The sequence below is a fragment of the Hyperoodon ampullatus genome (assembly GCF_949752795.1).
Source record: "Hyperoodon ampullatus genome assembly, chromosome: 1".
In the NCBI taxonomy this organism is placed as follows: Eukaryota; Metazoa; Chordata; class Mammalia; order Artiodactyla; family Ziphiidae; genus Hyperoodon; species Hyperoodon ampullatus.
In genome coordinates, this window is record NC_136914.1 from 68,241,102 (window position 1) to 68,255,310 (window position 14,209).

A 14,209-nucleotide genomic window follows, 5' to 3' on the forward strand; every position below is an offset into this window, starting at 1 on the left:
ATTCTGCTCCCTTTGCTCGGTAGGAGATGTGTTTCCTGGGCTGGGAGAGGTTGGGTGAGTTGGATGTAACAACCAACCAGACCTCAGATGCCATTGTCTGGAAGCCCCTGTGGAAAATGCAATTCATCTTCCTCTTGGAAGGAGACACTTCTCTGTCCAGGAAGCCTCTCCCCTTCCTCTACCTCAGCCTGCCTGGTGACCCCCTGTCCTTTGCACAGGTCCTCAGGCTTTGTTCCCAGCCTCTGCAACTCCCATGAGCCCTTACCATGCTCGTAACTTTACAGTTTCTGAGAGAGGAAAGAAGCCCAATATTGGGAGTGAGCCAGGTCCTGCACCCACCCTGACCTCACTTAGTTTCCGAGTCCCTTTCCGATGGTAACCGGGTGCACTCTTGGACATCTGCTCTTTCCTCCCCCAGACTAGCCTTCCCCTGACTGTGCCCGTCTCACACGTCCCCTTCCTCCATGAGGCCCCTGTTCCAAGTCCTCTCAGGAGGCCTGGACAGGACTCTAGGTGTCCCATGGACTTTCCTCATGGAGCCCGGGAATGGCAAATCACCTGGCAAACATGCAGTCATGCACCCATCCAGTGCTCGGGACTCTGGCTTTTTCTCAGGCAGCACTTGAGACCACCAGTACTAGTCCATCCAAGGCAGCAAGTGAGAGGAAACAAGTTTGCCTTGTTGGAATTAAGTCAACCAACTTACTGGTACAGAAAGGGAGAAGGAGGTCCAGAGATGGGAAGGGTCCCTCCCGAGAGCTCTCAGTGAGTCCTTCCTGGTGTGACAGATGGCCTCAGTGAGGAATTCTACATCCTTGCCACAGTGCCCATGGCATTGCCCGAGGCAGTGCCCAAGGGGAGGCACAAGAAGGGATGACACAGAGCATCTAAGAATAGGTTCTTGCTGCTGGTCACCCCTGTCAGAAGTCCAGCTGGTCAACTCATGCCCTCTCAGTCCAGACCTTATGCCCACCTTGTCCCTAAACTGCTTTCAGAGCTCTGCTGCTCTTGGCCCCAGAGCAGAGGAGAGGAGGTGGAGGAAGTGCTTCTCCTCACCTCCAGGAGCTAGGCCAAGCCCTAAAATCCACATCCTCGCACCAAAAGCATGTCCCCTTTCTTTCTGTTCCTCTGCCTAGGACATGCTTCTCCTCCCTCTCTCCATGCTGATCCTGCTCTCACAGCCCCCAAGGTCTCTGGGGGCAGAAATGAAGACCTATTCTCGGGAAACACTGGCCAACGCCTGCACCCTGGTCATGTGTAGTCCCCTGGAGAATGGCCTGCCTGGTCGTGATGGACGAGATGGGAAAGAAGGCCCCCGGGGCGAGAAGGGGGATCCAGGTAGAGCTGGGACCATGGGCTTGTCCTGGTGGGAAGGGGTGGGCATTGGAATTGTAACCAACCCAGAAACTCTGGATTTTCTGCTGTGTAGACCTTGGAGATGGTCTTCTTCATCCCGCATGGGGGGTTTCCCCCAGATATTCAGCCCACTTAAAACACAGCCTTACTGGTTGGCAAAGACGGGCTGCCCCGAGTCCCCAGCTCCATCAGCAGCTGCCCTGATTCCTCCCCTAGGATCTTGACTCCACCCACCCCAAGAATGAGCAAACAGTGAGTAAATGACTGGTATTTGGGGTCCTCTAGAACCGTACTCCAGAACTTAACTGTTGTTCATTCTGCTTAAATGGTGCCTCTGCAGGATGTTAAATATTTTTAATATGCAATTAAACTGTACTCCATGAGGGGTGGGAAAGGATGAGGCTCTGTGGCCCCATACTCAGGCCTGGTCAAAAGGATTTTCCCTAAATACATTATGGAGAGAGGAGAGAAGGAAAGGCAGCTGACATTTCTTTGTTCAGCCCCGTGCTTGGGTGTTCACTTGAGCGGTTTATTTAATCTCACCGAAAGTCTTATAAGGGATGTATTAATCTCATTTGATAGGTAGGAAAATTGTGACACAAAGATGCTACGTGAAACCCAAACTGGAAAATGAAAAGGACATGGGCTTCTGCATCAGACACATCTGTGCTTGACTGCTAGCTCCAGCTCCACAGCAGGGACCCCCAGAGACAAGCCACTCAGTGTCTCTGAGTCTCAGTTTGCTCATCTGTAGATGGGAATAATATCTACCATACAGTGACAAATAATTGAGCCAAGGCTTCATTTTCCTGTTGAGTCTTCAGGATAAAGTTGCATCTTCTTGCTGTACCAATCAGGTGAATTCTCCTGAGGTTTCCAAAGGTACTGATTATTAAGGGAATTGTCCAAGAAATACTGCCCCACCGGGGAGGATCTGGGTCTTACTGGCAAGAAGTGAGAATTCAGTGAACCAGCAACAAGAACAAGGGGCCACTAGGCCAGGGTTATGCAGGGATCAACTGAGGTCTTTATCTTTCTGGAGTTTGCATTTTGGCTGGGGAGGAAGAACATGAACAGCATTTAAGCTGGAGAGAATAGGTAACATCCCCAGGCTTTGTAGGATAAGGGATAATTATCGGTCTGTCCTTAACAGACAGAAAGTAGTTTCCAACATAACTGGGCTGGGGCTTGGAGGTTGCCTGGAAGTGAACTCAGGAGAAGGGTGGTATTCAAGGTGCCAGCTCTCTCTAGCTCCCAGTGGGGCCCTGAATTGAATCCTGGGCAGGGTGTGGGGTAGGGAGCCTTTCCTACAGTGGCCCTCTGAGCAGCATGGATGTGGCTGAGCCCTCCCCTTCTTGTGCATTCCAAGCCTGGCCTTGAGTTGGTGCTTGGAGAGAGAACACTGCACAGCTGGACCAAGGACCAGGCTCCGCTCTGGCTCCTCAGTCCCAGGCACTTTAGTTATTCAACTGTTATGGGTCTGAGGATTTCCTGGAGATCAGAGCATCCTCAGAATCCTGACCCAGTAGGTCTGGGTGGGACCAGAGTCTGCACTGGTGACAAGATTCTGATGCACGTGGTCCCAAGAACCTGCTGTAAAGGACAAGATGGGCCTGAGAGGAGAGACCCTTGGGCAGAGGTAGAGGGTGGAGCTGGATCACTTGGTGATGCTCCAGACATTTCATGCAGGGCCAGTAAGACCTGGACCCTGCGTGGGGGGCTGAATTTCCAAGGACCATTCCCTCATTCCTCAGCACCTCCAAGACCCCCGCCCGAAAGGATTCAGTGAGAGAGTCCTTCCAGGGGTGCACATCTCTCTTGGAGTAAAACCTCACACCCCACAGCAGTCCCCAAGACCACCCTCCACCCCCGCTGATCTCTCTGATCTCACTTCCTTCCACTCCTCTCATTCTCCCTGGGCTCTGACCACACTGGCTTGTCGCTGGTCCTTAAGCACGCTTGGCCCCCTGCCTCCTCAGGACCTTGCTCTTTCCATACACATCCCCATGGCTCACTCCTCACCTCCTTCATGGCTTTAGTCACAGGCAGAGTCCTTCTCTGGCCCTCTTATTGGAGAGAGGACACTGCAAAGCCCCACTAATACTCTATGCTTTATTTTTCCTCTGTGGCACTTATTCTGATCTGATAAATTATCATATGTTGTACATTTTAATTTTGATTATCTATTTCTATGCAGTTGAGTTTAAGTTCCATGAGGAAGGGATTTGGTTTTTGTCTGTTTTTTTCACTAATAAAATCCCAGCATTTAGGACAGTGCCTTGTACCTAGTAGCAGCTCAGTGAATACTTGTGGAATAAATGAATGTAAATTGCCAAGAGAGGAGGAATTTTAATACAGTTAAGACTGGTCAAATCGGCGGTGCATAAAGCTTCACTTCGGGTGGCAGTAAGGTACAGGGCTAGGACTTCGGGGGATGCTAGGATGCAAAATGAGTGCTTTGGGAGGCATGGTGCTTGCTGCTGAAAAGGGTGCTCTCGTGGCCTCCACAGTTTGTGCACAAGGATGGGCAACCTCTAACGCTCCCCTCTAAGGAGTGGCTTTTTTCCCATGTACCTGCTGCCACCCCGGCCAGTGGGGAGCCCAAGAGAGGCTTGGCCTGGGACCAGGGTATCTCTGCCTGAGCACGGCGCACTGTGGGATCGGGATGTGGGGCCCACCCTCTATGCTTCCATTTCACGCCTAGTGAGGATCGTAACTAAAAGCAGAACACAATGCCCAGCACAGAAGCTCTCAGCCACCCATCAAATGCACAGTCTCCCACCACCAGCACATGCTTGGCCCAGGCAGGCCCTGGCCTTTCTTACCCTGGAGCATGGTTTCCAAATCTGAAATGTCACCTCTCTTCTCCAAGTCTCTCTAAATCCTCTTCAGCCTTGAAGTCCTGTTTCCTCCGACTATGTGTGTGTGCTGGGGTTGGAGGTGCTGGGATGGGATAAGGGACGTCTCATAAACTGTCTTCCTTGCTCGTTACCAATGCCTCACAGTTTAAAATTCAGTGACAAATCCCCTGCAGACCAGGACCTTGTGCTAACATTTACATCCTGCTCAGTGCTAAGCAGAAAGTTATGTTCCATAGTTCGTTTCCCAGCGAACAAATAAATGAAACAATGAGGACATGAACAAATAAGTGAATGAATAAGTTAGCAGCACCTGACATGTGTCACTTCTTCTCTTGTCTTTTTGCACATGAATGCTTTATTCACAACAGCCAAAGGACGGAAACAACCCATGTGTCCATCAACGTTTATCCGTGGTGAATGGATAAACAAAACGTGTTGTGTTCATACACTAGAACATTGCTCAGTCACACAAAGGAATGAAGTGCTGAGACGTGCTACGAATTGGATGAGCCTCAAGAACGTCACTCCAGGGCTTCCCTGGTGGCGCAGTGGTTGAGAGTCCGCCTGCCAATGCAGGGGACGCGGGTTCGTGCCCCAGTCCAGGAAGATCCCACATGCCGTGGAGCGGCTGGGCCCGTGAGCCATGGCCGCTGAGCCTGCACGTCCGGAGCCTGTGCTCCGCAACAGAAGAGGCCACAAAAGTGAGAGGCCCGCGTACCGTAAAAAAAAAAAAGAACATCACTCCGAGTTAAAAAAGCCAGACACAAAAGCTCATATATTGTATGTATTTACATAAAATATCCAGAATAGGTAATAGAGACAGAAGCAGAATAGCGGTAGCCAGGCCTGGGAAGAAGCAGGAACAGAGTGATAACAGATATGAGGTCTTCTTTGGGGTTGATGAAATATTTTTGAACTAAATAGAGGTGGTAGTTGCACACCGTTGTGAATGTGCTAAACGCCAATGACTTGTAAAATTTAAAAAGGTTAGTTTTAGGGAATTCCCTGGCGGTCCAGCGGTTGGGACTCAGCCCTCTCACTGCCGGGCCCCAGGTTCGATCCCTGGTCAGGGAACTGAGATCCCGCGAGCTGCACGCGCAGCCAAAAAAAAAAGGTTAATTTTATATTATGTGAATTTCATCTCAATGAAAAAATAACCAAACTCACAGAATTGAGTGTAAAATTCTTAAATTGAGGTAGATCTCATATAATTTCAGACTTAGGCAGTCTTTCTTGAGGTAACAAGTTTAAAATATTTGGTCATTTTTCCAATAAAAAATAATATGTGTAAAAAATAATAATATGTGGTCACTAAAGATAAAAGGAAGAAAATTAAAAATACTTTAATTGTACCACTTAGAAACAACAACTGTTAACACTTTTGTATGTGCTGTTCTTGTGGTTTTTCCAATGTGTTTTATGTGTACACACACCCTACACATTCATGGACATATTTAGGAAACAGAATCATATTAAATAGAGTGTTTATAGCATACTTTTATCACTTAATGATGCATAATAATTTGGTCTAATTTCTATAGTTTTAAGAGCATGTTACATAGTTTTTTCTCTTCTTTTTATTACAGTATAATTGATATATAATATTATATTACTTTCAGGTGAACAACATAATGATTTTATATTTGTATATATTGTGAAATGATGATGACCATAAGGCTTACCAAAATCCATCAACACACAGAGCTACAATTTTTTGTGTGCATGATGAGAACTTTTATGATCTATGCCGTTAACAACTTTCAAGCATGCAACACAGTATTATTTACTATAGTAACCTCACTGTACATTACATTCCTAGGACTCATTTATTTTATAACTGGAAGTTTGTACCTTTTGGCTACTTTCACCCGTTCTGCTCACTCCCCAACCCCACCTCTAGCAACTACCAATCTGTCCTCTGTATCTATGAGCATGCTGTTTTTTAGATTCTACATATAAGTGAGATCATATGGTATCTTTCTCTGTCTGACATATTTCACTTAGCATAATGCCCTCAAGGTTCACCCAGTTTGTTGCAAATGGCAAGATTTCATTCCTTTTTACAGCTGAATAATGTTCCATTGTATATATGCCTTGCATTTTCTCCATCTATTCATCTATCCATGGATACTTAGGCTCTAGGCCACCTCCAGGTCTTAGCTACTATAAACAATGCTGCAATGAACTTGGAGGCACATAAATCTTTTTGCGTTAGTGTTTTCCTTTTCTTTGGTTAAATATTCAGAAGTGGAATTGCTGGATTGCATGGTCGTTCTATTTTTAATTTTTTAAGGAACTTCCATACTGTTCTCCATAGTGGCTGTACCAGTTTACATTCCCACCAACCGTGCAAGAGGGTTCCCTTTTCTCCACATCCTCCAACACCTGTTATTTGCTGTCTTTTTGATAATAGCCATTCTCACAGGTGTGAGGTGATAGCTCATTGTGGTTTTTATTTATATTTCTCTGGTGATTAGCATCAGGTGTCATTTCTGATATAAACTTTGGTTCTGGGAAGGGGGAGGGCAAGGAGTCCATGATCAAGGGCAAAAGCTAACAGACTTGCCTGCCATAAATACTGTGGCCTTGGGGCAGGGGAAGGTGCATTGTATGGAAAGTCAGGCAGGTCTTAGTTCCATCTGCCTCCAACTCTGGCAAGCCTGTTTCTTCACCTGTAAAATGGGGATGTGGACGCCCATTTCCTGGATCACCACTGGACCGGGTCTTGTGGAGGCGAAGTGTCTACACCTTATAGAACCCTGAAGGAATGTCATCTGGCTCCTCCGGGGCCTGGGGCCAGGTTTATGCCCATTTCTTCTGCTGCCACAGGTTTACCAGGACCTGTGGGAGGAGCAGGGATGCCTGGACCAGCTGGCCCAGTTGGGCCCAAAGGGGACAATGGCTCTGCTGGAGAACCCGGGCCAAAGGGAGACACTGGACCATCTGGTGAGCAGCTGGGCATGGAATGCAGATGTCTGCAGGTGGTGTGCTGTCGCTAGGACATACCGGTAGGCATGCACAGATTCTACCCCAGGAAGGAGGCAGAAGGTTGTTTTCAAGGTGGCACTGGGTTATTTCAGGGAAGACTGGAGCTGCTGTGGTGCAACACCTTTAGGAGGATGCTGCCTCTCAGACTTCTATTACTGCCCTCACCTTTTATGCACTCCCACTTCCAAGGAGATTCAGTGTCACTAACTGGGCTGGTCCTTTTCCCCAGGGCCTCCAGGACCTCGAGGTATGCCTGGTCCAGCTGGAAGAGATGGTCCCTCAGGGAGGCAGGGGAACATAGGACCTGCAGGTGCACCAGGCCCCAAAGGCGAGACTGGACCCAGTGGTAGGTGGCTGGTATGTGACAGGTGTGGGAAGGAGGCGTGGCAGTCTGTGATGGGGCCTAAGGCATGCGCACAGTGCCTGGAAAAGCCCGGACCACCTGCAGCGGGTAGGCCTTGCTAGGGCCTCTCCCCGCAGATTCCCACACTAACCGTATTTCCCTGATACCCTCCCCAGAGGAGGCCAGGCTGTAAGGAGCACCGTCTCCCAGTTCATTCTCTCACCTGGAGCTGTGGGTGAAAAGCTCCACTTCCGAGGCAATGATAAGTGCTGAGCGCACTCTCAGCCTTGTTCGTCCCAATTTGTTCCTTCCTCAGGAGAAGTGGGTGCCACAGGCATGCAGGGCTCCCCAGGGACACGAGGCCCCGCAGGTCTTAAAGGAGAGAGAGGTGCCCCCGGTGAACGCGGAGCCCCTGGAAGTGCTGGGGCAGCGGGTGAGAGGCGGAAGCTGGGCTCCTGTTCCCCTGTGCCCCCCATCACCACCCGGCAGGTCAGAGCTAGCACTCCAGGGCCACAGCCAGTGTTGGGCTCTGGGAACTGTCTGTCTCTAGGGAGAGGGTAGGGCGAGTAGCAGGGACCGTCTATGTACAGGGAAGGTTGGTTGTTGGGTGACGGGGACAGTCAGTATACAGAGAGGATGCAAGGCTGGGTTCAGGGCACAGAGGGACATATGTATATGGGGAGGGTGTATTGCTGGGTGATAAGATAGTCCATGTACTGGGGGAGGTGAAAGTGCTAGAAAATGTGGTCAGAACTCACCCAACTCTTCGTCTCTGATCCCAGGGCCTTCTGGAGCCATGGGTCCACAGGGACCTGCAGGTGCCAGGGGCCCCCAAGGACTGAAGGGGGACAGAGGTGCTCCTGGAGACAGAGGAGCGAAGGGAGAGAGTGGACTCCTAGGTAAGGAAGCTCTGGGGGCCACACCAGGGCGCGGGTGGGGACGGAGGGTGGGAGGAGGCCCTCCCAGGCCCTCCTCTCAGGCGTCCCCCTTAGTTACAGGTGGGGGGCTGGAAGTCAAAGCAGACGCTGGTCTTAGCCTCTATGACTCGCTGGAGGGCAACCTGAGCAGTTTTTCCGTCTGATCTTTGGGACGAGCACACCTCCCTTCCCAATTCATCAGATAGCTTTGAACTTCAAATAACCCAGTGGATGGGAAGTACTTGAGCTACATGTATTCCTCTACTCCCACCCCCCAAAAGGAAGTGTTATCAGGTTCCTAGAATTTGGAATTACAGTGTCACCTGGTTCAGTGTCAGTGTGGTGCAGGGACCTGCTCAGAGAAGAGTGTTCATAGCAGAACCACAGAAAATCCTGTGGGCAGCAGAGGCCCACCTACGTCAGCAGATGTGGGCTTCCTAGGGGTCCATCCCAGTTCTTTACCCCCACCCCAATATGTGTCTGCAACTGGGCACCCTTCCCTTGAGGCCCGGGCTCTGAGCTGATCCCAGGCTGTGCTGGACCTGTCTTCACTCGACCTCTCTGCCCTGCAGACATCACTGCTCTCTGGCAGCGGGTGGAGACCTTACAGGCAGCTACAACGCCTCCAGAATGCTTTCTCTCAGTATAAGAAAGGTGACTTTCTGGACCTGAACCTGAGCCGGACTCCAAGGGTGGGCCTCATACTAGGTCTGGGTCTTGGCTTGGAGTTGGCTGGGCTTGGGTCTAAAATTGAACTTGGCTGGGACCATGTTTAGGACTGGACCTGGAAATGGGGCAGGGAGTGGGGCTAAGGATGGGCTGGGACACAGCATTGCAGCCACATCATCCAGGAGCTGCAAGTAGATGCAAGGGAAAAGGAGGAGGATGCAGTCCTTGTCACCAGTGCAGTAGACCTTCACCCCTGCCTACTCTGGGCATGTCCCTGTGATAGACAAGGGGACACCCAACCCATGATGCATCTCTTCCCTCTGTGGAGCCAGGTATGCAAGTACCCAGAGATGCAGCTGCACAGCCCAGGCAGCAGAGAATCCAGACATAGTCCTGTGAGCAGGGGCTGGGATGCTGCTCATGGGGTTCAAGTCTGGTGGGGCCCAACCTTGCTGTGTGGCCACTGAGTATCTCACCCTAAAGATGCCCCTGGGTCTGGCAGGGGCAGGCTGCCTCCAGTCTCTGGTCAGTGCTGGACACTCCCTGCATCTCCTTGGGTGTTTAAAGCAGAGATTCTTCCCTAAGCCTGGAATCCTAAGGAGGCAGAGGCCTCCTGGAGTGCGCACCTGAGTGCCCGGTGCCTTCGGGATTCTGCCTCAGGCCCCAACTGCCCCTCCCCCTTCTCTGCTCTCCCTGACATCATCAGCTTTGAGTCCACATCATTCATCAAACCTCATGATGCAAGAAAAGAAGACTTTTCTGAAGGAATAGAGCATAAAGGGGTGAGATATAGGGTTGGTTCCTAAGGACTCAAGCCAACTAAGTACCTAAGTAGTAAGGATGAGAGTTTCCAGCATTTGATGTTTTCCTCCCTCCACAAACATATTTGCATACCCATTCACTTGCTCATATGCACACTGATGCAAACAAAGGAGAACATGGGCATATGCACCGGCCACATGTGTGGGTACTTAAACACCATCACTCACTCCACACCATCTACATACATGAGCACACATGCACACGTATGCACACACAAATATGCACACCCATCCAGATGGACCTTAAGTCCACCCGCGTACCTTCAGATGGATATATGGACATATTCACGCATGCACATGCATACCCACCCAGATGCATGGGACGTAAACCCAATTATGGCACACGAACTTGCACTGACCTTGCCCAGGGCTGCTCTGGGTGCCATCCTGACCCCGTGGAGAATCTGGCCTCTGAGTCCTTGTTGAAACTACTCAGAGGAGAAGGGCAGTGGGTCAGGGTGTAGTCTGGGTTCCTACCCAGTCCAGTGAACCCTCTTAGGAGCCCTGAAGATTTCCATGCATGAGCCTAGAAGTCAAAGGGATGGGGATAGGATGGAGTAATAAGAGATATTTAACATGTCACACAGGTGATGCTTTTATGTAGTGTACACCTACTTTAGAAATAAGGAATGGGAAACCCTGAAAAGGGAAGTGACTTTCCCTTGCCCACCTGGACCGTCATTGTCAGGTTGGGGCTGAACACGTGGCCTTCTGACTCCCAAACAGGGGTCTCTCCAGCACCCATCCCACTCCTGCCCCCCATTCCCACACACACCTCTCAGATGCCTTCATCCCCTGCCCAGCGGTCCAGGGAGGCTGACTGGCTGGGGCATCACCCGTAAGCATATCAAGAGGCCACCACTGGGCTGTCCCCAGTGCAGAGATTAGCATGTCGCTGCTCTCAGATGCCCCACCCTCTCCTCTCCTTTCCCCTCACCCCTTCACACAGCACAGACCCCCTTCTGACAACCCCACATGCCCAGCCATCATGCAGGGGTGAGAGCGAGCCCCCTGCATGGTGTTTTCCACACTGTTAGGAACTGCCCTGGGCAGCACCGTGTCGTTTCCCTGACCAAAGTCATTCCAATCTACACAGTAATTGAGAAACCAATTCTGGCATACGACATAGGGAGGAACAGAAAGTGCACATCTAAGCTTTAGTGTTACATCCAACAAGGTTTGATCCTCACTCTACATTTGACAGCTGTGTGACTTTGGGCCTCTTATGTAAGCTTCCTGAGTTCCAGGGTCCTCACCTGTAACTGGAGACCACAGCACCACTCACAGGGCGCATCGTGGAGCCAGGGCTGCTCTGGAACCAGTGCCTCGCTTTCATCCTATCTGGTGCCCTGGTACCCTGGATGGGAGGCTGGGGGGCTCTGGTTGGAGCACAAAGGTCCAGGTGCTGCCACACCCCAACCTGACTATCCTCTTCCCCTAGCGGAGCTCTTCCCCAGTGGCCGGGGTGTCGGGGAGAAGATCTTCAAGACGGGAGGTTTTGAAAAAACTTTTCAGAATGCACAGCAGGTATGCACACAGGCCGGGGGACAGATGGCCTCCCCACGCTCTGCAGCCGAGAACGAGGCCTTGAGACAGCTGGTCACATACCAGAACAAGGCTGCTTTCCTGAGCATGACCGACGACAAGAAGGAAGGCACGTTCACCTGCCCCACAGGGGAGCCCCTGGTGTATTCTAACTGGGCCCCCGGGGAGCCCAACAACAGCAGAGACGCAGAGAACTGTGTGGAGATCTATTCCAATGGCAAGTGGAACGACAAGGCCTGCGGAGACCAGTGCCTCGTGATCTGCGAGTTCTGAGCCCCTGGGGAGGGTGGGGTACTGCTCAGAGCTGTGTGCTGCCAATGTCCCAATAAAAAGGTGACCCTCGGGCTTCCCTGGTGGCACAGTGGTTGAGAGTCCGCCTGCCAATACAGGGGACACGGGTTCCCACCTTGGTCCGGGAAGATCCCATGTGCCGCAGAGCAACTAAGCCCGTGAGCCACAACTACTGAGCCCACGTGCCACAACTACTGAAGCCCACACACCTAGAGCCTGTGCTCTGCAACAAGAGAAGCCACCGCAATGAGAAGCCCGCGCACCACAATGAAGACCCAACACAGCCAAAAATAAATAAATAAATAAATAAATTTTATAAAAAAGAAAAAAAAATAAGGTGACCCTCTGCTGGCCAGGGCTTCTCTACAGAGCCATGGGTGAGCCCAGAAGGCAGGGCTGCTATGGAACGCCTCCCTCAGAATAAAGTTTGAAACTGGCTTCACACCAGGAAGACCTATCAGAGGAAAAGGGGGGCAGCCTGCTTTCCCAGGGCAAGGGCTAAGATGAGGTCTCCGAGACCTCCCTGTTGCAAAATCCAGCGTCTCCTCCTCTGCCCTCCGCCTCCTCCGGCCATCGGCCGCATTTGACCCAGCTGATCACTGCCTCCTCCTTCCCTTTTCCTCTTCTGCTTGCAATTTTCTTATCCTTCTGGCTTCTCTGCATCAGTCTCATCCCTCCTCCTCTCCTGGACTGCTCCACAGAGGAGCACGGGAGCCTCAGCTCCAGTTCCCCTCTCTCCTTATTCTCTCTCCAGGCTTGGGCTCATTCTCTCCCATGGCTTCAAATCCTTTCTATTGATGCCTCCCCCATGTAGAACCCTGTTCAAGACCTCTCCCCAAACCCCAGACTCCTCCAGCCAATGCAAACTGGAGCCCCGGGGCTGGGAGGTCTCAGTGTCTGCCTCTTGCTTCAAGCCCTGAGCCTAGGAAGCTGCACAGTTACAGAGGGATGACCTGGCAGGGAGGCACCTGCCTCTCTGGCCAGATTGAGTGGCCTTACACCCAGTAGACTCCCCTCACCCTTGACCGCCTAGGATCTCTCTCTACCCATGACAGTGTGACTGTGGTTGGCTCAGGGGAGAACATACCATCTGCACAATCCTAATCCCTTCTGAAATGTCAGGCACAGAGGGTGCCCAGCCATGTTCAAATTCATCCCCAAACCTCTTCTTGCCTGGCAGTTCCGGGGATGGTCTTCTCCACTCTGCCGCAGAGATAATCTACTCAAACCCTTCTCATTTTACAGACATGGAAACTAAGACACACAGAGAGAGGGAACTTGCACAGGTAGTACCGGTGCTACAGCTTGCTCATGAAAAAGGCCATCTGACCCCAGAGCTTATACTTCTGGCCTGTAAATTTTTAGGCCAAAGGTCTCTGTACATTTAGTTGATTTTATTGACACACTGCTGCAAAGAAAGATTTAAATGACGTCTGTGCTTAAAAAATTGGAATGATGCCTGGATGAACCATAGGCTCATGTGAGGGGGCAACAAATACCCCTCTCCCAGACAGGAAAACTACCACTCTTTCCTTTGTTCCCAGGGACCAGGCGGACTGCCCTCTCTGGCCCTTTCTCAATGGGACCCCCGAGCCCTACCCATCTTCCCAACACTCTTGCAGCCACACTTCATATATGGGACAGCACATCTGAAAACAAAAGCCACACGTCTCAACAGCATGCAGCTCAGCCTCCCTGTTCATATCTCTCCCCTGTTACTTGAAAAAATCCCCAATTCCTGGTAGCCTCTGAAATATAAACAGTTACACAATAATGAGCAAACAACTCTACAGTACAAAGGCCTGGAGCTTAGAACAGACTGCTTTTATTGCAAATAAGAAAAACAACTGGATCTAGTTAAGCCAAAGAGAGGGTGTTTTTAAAGAACAGAGAATTCTGAATTGACTTACGAAGGGCTGGGGGTGCACAGGCACCGCTGTGCCACCTCCCTGGCTTCTGCCTCTCTCTGCCCATCCTCACCTCTTTCCCTCCTTTACACACCATCTTCCTCCACATCCAGGTCTCTCGTGTGTCCCAGAGGTCAGAAACTCTTGCTTGATATCAATTCAAAACTATGTAGAAATGCATCTACTTGTCTCAGATGCCCACCTCTGATCCAATCAACTCACCCTGGGGGCTGGGGAGGAGCCACATTGTACAATATGGCCACTGGGATCCTTGCGAGGTCATGGTGGTCTGGACAACGCTCTATGGGTGATCACTACTCATCCCAATATGTAAGCCAAGCTTATTTCTTGACAAGAGGGAAGGAAAGAGTGGCAGAACTATGTGACTCCATAGGAAGAAAAAAAAATCTCCTGTGTTGGTGAAGGCCAGGAATGCTGAGACCCCAAAGCCTAGGAAGAAGCTTCAGATCAACCTGCACCATGGGCCACGGGGGTCTGGTTTGCTTTCCAG

The 14,209-nt window shown here is 50.8% G+C and overlaps 1 protein-coding gene across 1 annotated transcript; it reads left to right on the forward strand.

Annotated features, from left to right (window-relative positions):
• Positions 1-1,052: 1,052 nt before the first annotated feature.
• Positions 1,053-11,773, forward strand: SFTPD (surfactant protein D; the record flags this gene model as incomplete). The annotated part of the gene is given in 8 exon segments (XM_079709576.1): positions 1,053-1,338; positions 7,047-7,163; positions 7,435-7,551; positions 7,865-7,981; positions 8,331-8,447; positions 9,038-9,074; positions 9,076-9,119; positions 11,397-11,773. Coding segments are annotated over 8 exon segments (1,125 nt in total). The 5' UTR covers positions 1,053-1,139.
• Between the last annotated feature and the right edge of the window lie 2,436 nt (positions 11,774-14,209).